At 38.0% G+C, this 7155-nt stretch overlaps 1 protein-coding gene and 1 pseudogene across 2 annotated transcripts in view; both read left to right on the top strand.

Annotated features, from left to right (window-relative positions):
- Positions 1-732: 732 nt before the first annotated feature.
- LOC107140327 lies at positions 733-1072 on the top strand (annotated as a pseudogene).
- Positions 1073-4052: 2980 nt separating this feature from the next.
- The window catches only part of Kif14 (kinesin family member 14), a 60359-nt gene continuing 57256 nt past the window's right edge, over positions 4053-7155 (top strand). The window contains exons 1-2 of one of the 2 annotated variants that reach the window (XM_015483801.2): positions 4053-4160; positions 5603-6788. In XM_015483801.2, coding sequence (XP_015339287.1) covers positions 5710-6788 — 1079 coding nt within the window. In that variant the 5' untranslated portion in view covers positions 4053-4160; positions 5603-5709. Of the gene's footprint in view, positions 4161-5599; positions 6789-7155 lie in introns of both variants that reach the window. The other variant, XM_048809601.1, reaches the window with a different exon arrangement.

The following is a 7155-nucleotide window of genomic DNA, read 5'->3' as shown; positions in this document are numbered from 1 at the left end:
TATTTTTTTTTTTTTTTTTTAGATGAGAGACATGTTGAAGATGGAGGGAAGACAGGAAAAATTTGATGAAGAGAGGTCAATGGGGAGATGGAGAAGATGAATCCAAGACAAGGAGCAGGAGTAGCCCTAAGGAGTGTTTTTCTAAAGTCAGAATGAAAGAAGGGATTACATGAAAGTAAGTCTGCAGCTGAAAGAAATAAGAAAAAAAATGTATCAGTCGAATAATCTCAGGTGACTCAAGATGCAATTAGTTCTGATTTCATTCATATTTATGGTGTCCTTATATTCCATGCAATGTGCATGGAATAAATAATATGTATTACCTATTTTCATATACTTTACTATTTTAATCTAAATTATTTGAGTATTAACTGTATATCGTCACACATGTAACTACTTTAATTTATATACAGTAGTATGTAATGTTTTAAAAGTTGTTTCATATATCTTACCTAATTTTTCATATATCTTATCTAATTAATTTTTCTATCAATCATTGATTTATTATCTCCTATTACAGGTAAAGAAGCCAGGTAAATGGCTTTGCAGAAATCCCTGTTGCCCCAAACTGCCTGCTGCCAGCCACTGTCAACCTCACATTCAACATCAATTCCACCCAGATGTGCAACATCCTGTGCTGATGGCGAGCCCTTGGGCTGTGTCTCTTTCCAGCTCTTTGCAGACAAAATTCTGAAAACAGCAGGAAACTTTTCACACTGGAGAGAAAGCAGGGAGTTAAGAGGGTTCCTGCTTTCGCAGAATTATTCTTGAATTCATGTGCCAGGGAGAATTCACATGCCACAATGGCACTGGCAGCAAATCCATCTATGGGAATAAATTTGACAATGAGAACTTCATCCTGCAGCATACAAGTGCTAGCTTCTTGTCCACGGCAAATACTGTACTCAACACAAAGTATTCCTAGTGTTTCATCTGCACTGCCAAGACTGAGTGATTGGATGGCAAGCATGTGGCCTTGGGGAGGGAGAAAGAGGGAAAGAACACCGTGGAATTCACAGAGCCCTTTGGGTCAAGGAACGGTAAGACCAGCAAGAAGATCTCCATTGCCTAAGGTGAACAACTCTAGTATTGAGTGCACCCCGCCACCCCATCCTATCACTTTGTGCTCTTGCTCCAGTTCTTTATGTTCTAAATTCTCCTTATTCCCCTCTAAGTCTAGCTAGAATGTAGAGTTAGGCTTGTGATTATGAAATAACAGGTCTTTGAGTCTAATCTCCTAAAGGAACTATTATTTTAATGAGTCAAACTTGAAGACAGACTTGAAAATATAGGACCTTTTGAACAGCTGCTGTGTTGGCAGTAACACAGCACTCCAGCTGCCTAAATGGTAGAGAAAGGCTCTGACATTGCGTGCTGGCTTCATGTGTTGGAGAAGGCCTTGGCATCCCTCACCTCGCCCCCTCCAATTCAGGGGGGATCTGGTCACCGATTCAGAGGAACCAAGGCTTGAAAAGAATTGAGAAATGCCAGATTGTTTACTTTCTACAAACTTTGTATTAGCCAAATCTTCCTCTCCTAGACTCGTTTTTCTTTTCCTTAAAAAAAAAAAAAAAAAAAAGCACACAGTCTTTATTTCTTTAAAATTTAATCAAATTGGAGCAAAACAGAGATTAGTACTGCTCCTTCTTAGAGACAATATTTCATTGTCCTCTCCTAGTTTTTAATAGAGCACAGTGAGCCCTTTACAAAAGGACTCACTATTTCATCATGTTGGTTATTTCTAGGGATTAAATAATAATCCTCATCCTTCATAAAATGTGTCACTATCATTATAACAGACAGCCCCAAAATGTAGAATCCTAGTTCCTCAGCACTAGCCTTGAATAGGGCCTTTCAACGCTTTGAAGAATTACATTAGGCTATGTAATTTAGAAACTAAAGTTTATTGAGCATTAATCCTGAATCAAATTTGATGCTGAGCACTGCATACATAATTTAATTCTTATTATGACTCTTCAGGATAGGTAACATTATCATCTGCAATTTCCAGTTGAGGAACCCGAGTCACTTAGAGGTTTAAGTGACTTTTCTCTGCTAGTCAGCTTTGGACAGGATTTGCAGAGAAAAGTGCCATCTTAGTTTAATAACCAGATGAAAATCCCTCTTGTGTAACCTGGAGATAAGTAACAGGTGGCTCTTGGTTTTGTGGGCTCTTAATCCTGTAGTTGAAATTAAATCAGGGGTTTCTAACAGAGAAAAAATAAGAAGAGGGGAGTTTGGCTATGTTCTGTGAAGTCTTACGAAGATTCCCTTCCAGTCACAGGGAGACAAGGGTGAGACAGACAAGGCCCCACTTTACCTTGAGCTCATAGTCTCATGGACAGATTATGACTTAGTCTATAGCCCAGCATTGTCTGATTTTATTTAATTTATAATAACTGTATAACTTAAATGGACACAATAATTGCAACACTATTAATTTTCCCTTATTTTTAAACATTCAAAGTGGATTGGACCTAGTATGGATAGAGAATATTCCTGTGACTTTTCTGGTTTACTAAAAATATTTTCTTAGAATAAACTTCTGTTATGCAGTTACTAGGTCAAAAGGTATGAATACCTTTGTGATTCTTCCAATACATTATACTACTTTTTAGAATGGTTTGTTATTCACTCAGCAAATATTTATTGAGCATCTAAAATATATATCAGGCCTATACTAAACACTAGGAATGCACTCTGATTCTGTCCTCAAGAAGCATTCCAATTTATATTAGTAGATATGTTGATTTTTTTTATTTTGGTGCAAAATCATTAGCACCAAAATGAAAAAGAATTATTTTATTCCTTTTTAAAAACTTGCTTTTAATATTTGAGTGTTTGCATTATATTTTAAAATGTATTATTTTTGTATGCATGTGTAATATTTTGTGTAAAATTTTATCATCTATTTATTTTCTATAAAACTAAAAACATCTTTACACCTCTGTCACTTTTTTTTTTCTTTTGGTAATGCTGGGGACTGAACCCAGGGCCTTGTGCATGCGAGGCAAGCACTCTACCAATTGAGTTATATCCCCAGCCCACCTCTGTAACATTTACTATATTTTTGGTTATTTTACATTTTACTTCTATTATTTTAAACTATATAAATTTAAAATTCCCATGAGAATTTAAAATTCTCATGTTCAGTTGTCATATCCTCTTGATTATCAACTGAATGAACATTTTCCCAATAGATTTGACAAATATATTCTATTTTCTGACAGTTTCCCTATAACTAAATTTTGGAGAGATTTTTTAGAGTGAGTTTTAGAATGACAACTTTATCATCCGACTTTTCTAGATAGTTGAAGCTGCTTCTGTTTTCCCTTCTATCCTGTTGAGTACATTTCCTTCGTGTGCCTATTAAAAAAAATACTGTTGCTTTAGAATATATGTTTGGCTAGAGTCTTTCCCATTAAGTTGGTTATTTTTCGGAATATATTATTATTGTAACATTTTGAAACTGAATTAAATCTTATGACATTAACTTTGGACTGTAGTCAGGCCACTTGCAAGTTGTCTGATCTTTACCAAGTTTTTAAACTCTCTGTTACTCATCTGTAAAGTGAGGATAATATTAATCCTTATTTCAGAAGATATTCAGGATTAAATAAATCATGTAAGACATCGAGTACATTTTCTACCTCAAAGCCCTGCATAGGAAATACTAGAAAAGCATTAATTATTAAGATAAAACTAGGGGTATACAGTCATTTACAATGTGAAGTCTCTTTGACGTAAACAGGACAGACTACGCTTCGATTTATATTAAAGACCGACACGAGTGTCACTGTCACGTTTTTCCTTTAAAACCCATTTTAGCTGGGTGCCCGTAGCAGCCTAGATCCCTGCCCAGCTTCTGCGGGGATTTACAGCGGCTCCAGCTGGGGTCCGGGTAGGCGTGACACCGTTGCCTGGGAGATGAGGGCCGGGTGGGTCCTTTTAGACTCAGAGGCCCGAACCCAGGCGCCCGCGCTTCCGGGGGGCGGGAGGAAGTGAAGGCGCGGCGCACGACGCGACGTCCATCAGCCAATCAGACAGCGCGGCGCCCATTCAAATTGCGGCCACCGCGGGAGCCGGCGCTGTTGGAAGTGAGTTGTTTGGGGACCACTTGGACCGGGTCCCCAAGATTGCGGGCATTGCAGAGGGGCGACGTACGTGTTGGGGAAGACGAACAGGTGCTTCCCCTCCTGACTGCCTCTGCGACGCGGGCCGGTGTGCTTAGGCCGGGTGGGCTGTTCTGTCATCAGAACTCTGGATTGGCGGAAAGAGGGGTCCCGGAAGGAAGGGCTCGTCGCAGTGCCTCTGCAGCGACCGGGAACTGGACTTAGGGCTGCTTTGCCTGGCCCTCACCGGTGGCTCTGAGAGGTACATTGCCTCAGCTACTAGGCGAGAAACAACCCAAGAATCACCGGGATGTTTTGGTTCGGATTGTGACTTATTTTCTTAAAATGTTCTTTCTAGTCCTCTTTAAAATGTGGCGAAACTCCTCAAACAAAAATAGTATTGATTGTGTAAATAGCAAATGGTTTTTAGTTGCGGTGGGGTTTCCAGAATCTATTCTTGCCTTCTAATTTATTTCATAATAGTAAGAGTCTATATTTTGAAAAGTTTGAAAACTTGATGGAAGATGCTTATAACCTGGAGATGATGATGATGATAATGATTTTTTTTTGGTAGCGATGACCTGTTGTTTTTTATGTAAAACATAAAAATACTCACTTAAAAGCGAACTTCTATTAATTTATTCCTTAATAGGAATCATTTGCGAATGGTTTCAGCCACGATCATTTTACAAGTTAGAATCAGACATGCAAATTTAAAGACTTGTTTTTATATCCATCTAAGGAGTTTGATGCAGAGTTGACTAGAAGCCAGGTTGCTTAGCTGTAACTACTTTTTTTCTTTATTTTAATGCATGATAGATAGTGTTGGCAAATATTTACGTGCACACCTGTGTAGTTTGTTGTCTGATAAAGGGCCAGTGACCTGCATCTCATCTTGCATAGTTGTTTTTCAACATAAGCAATTATGTTTTAGTACTTATGTCTGTGGTACTTATTTGGCAATTATCTGCCTTGTGATATCAGTGCAATTTCCTCTTAGGCATTACGTATTTAGCATATACCCAATAGGTATATATAAAGATGCTTTGCTCCAAACTGATTTATGTGCTAGGATTTCCTTTAGTACTTTGTCCCACTTAAAAAAAAAAATGCTGTGGGTACTTAAAAAAAAATCTATTCTGATGTGTGTCTCAAGACATTTGACCCATTTGACTTGATGTAAGGGCTATCTGTGTATTCCTTCTATTTTGAGAAGGCGAGAATGGGGGTCTTGTCTTTGAAGTTTATAGTATCTGCCAGAGACCCTGGCATATAATGGAACACTCAGTAAAAATTTGTCAGTAATGACTGAAAGCTCTTTGAGGACAATTTATCAGAAGTGACTTGAAAGCAATAGGTCAGCTGGAAGCTGTGATTTATTCTAATGTTTACCTCTGGGAATTTACTTTGAAAATTGCAGAATCCCTCTATTTTAAAGCTTGTTTGTAGTTTATGCAACCTAAATCTTTTTTTTTTTTTTTTTTTAGCAGATATTTTTTTGAAAACGATACATAGAAAATGGCTGGAAGTCAAATGAGCATATAAAGAAGAGCTTAGGTTCTTAATAATTTTCTTTTTAAAATAATTTGCTTCCAAAATGTCAGTACACACTGCTCATAATAGAAATAATAGTGAAGTCCTTGGAGTTCCTTCTTCCTCCAAGAGATCATCACCGAATGCACTCATCGATAGTAGCCAACTTAAGCTGCATTTGAAATTAGATATGTCAGAATGTGAAAATGATGATCCATTGTTGAGATCTGCAGGTCAAATCAGAGACATAAATAGAACTTATGTTATTTCTGCCTGTAAAAAAACAGGAGATATGCCTCTTACCCCTAATCCTGTGGGTAGATTGACACTTCAGAGAAGAGCCACAAGGAACAAAGAGTCATCTTTACTTGGCTGTGAGTTGGGAGACACAACTGAAAAAACAGAAAATCTTACATTACAGCGACGTGCTAAAGCAGATTCTGTGGAAAAAGGGAAAACAACACAGAGTGTGGGAGATGAAACAGAAAAAAGATATGCTTCTCTGGAAATTAGGACAAATGTGAAGATTATAAATAGTGACAAAAACTGTTTTGTTGCATCCTCTGCTCATTTAGCTGAAGACCCAAAAGACACTGAAGCTATGGTTGATGGGAAACATAAAGAAACATTTTCTGTCCCTGGTGTGGCAAATGAAAATGTTACACTTAATCACTCAAGGAATAGAGCACCCAGTGGCTCCCAGGGTTCAACTGAAGTTGTTAGATCAGGATACTTGGCAGTGAAAACTGTTCAGAATAAGTCTGATATCAAAGTGTCGGGAACAGGGAACTTATATCATAGAAATATGGGGAAGGATGCGGCAAAAGATTCAAATAAATTTGGAAGCCTCGAAAAAAGAACCCCTGTGAAATGTATAACAGGACACAAATTGACACCAAAGCACAGCACACCTCAGTTTAAAAGCCCAGCTACATCAATACTGAAAAATAGGGTGCAGAGCCTGCAAGTTAAGCCAAGTCCCAAAATATCTCTTTTTGGAAATAAAAGGGAAAGGTCACAAGAAAATACACTCCCTCCTGAAGAAGAAACTATAGTTCCGAACACCACTATAGAAATAGACGCTTTGAAAGTGGAGAATAGTCAAGTGACAGTCGCAGTACGTGTGAGGCCTTTTAGCAAAAGGTATGTTATGCATTCTAAATCTAAGACCAAGCCAGCACCATGTAAAGTGTCTTTAATTCCTCTCTGCTTTTAGAAAGTCTTGCATTTTCAAAATTGTTGGAAGAATTTTTTTTGGGGGGGAGGGAATCAGGAATTGAATTTAGGGGTACTCAAACACTGAGCCACATCTCTGGCCCTATTTTGTATTTTATTTAGTGACAGGGTCTCACTGAATTGCTTAGCACCTCGCTATTGCTGAGGCTGGCTTTGAACTTGGAATCTTCCAGTCTCTGCATCCCCAGCCACTGGGATTACAGCAGTATGCCACTGTGCCTGGCTTGGTAGAGTTTTTCTTTTCTTTTCTTTTTTTTTTTTTTTTTTTTTTTTT

The sequence above is a fragment of the Marmota marmota genome, unplaced genomic scaffold, assembly GCF_001458135.2.
Source record: "Marmota marmota marmota unplaced genomic scaffold, marMar, whole genome shotgun sequence".
Classification (NCBI taxonomy): Eukaryota; Metazoa; Chordata; class Mammalia; order Rodentia; family Sciuridae; genus Marmota; species Marmota marmota.
Note: the sequence above shows the minus strand (reverse complement) of the source record. Positions and strands in the feature narration are given on the sequence as shown.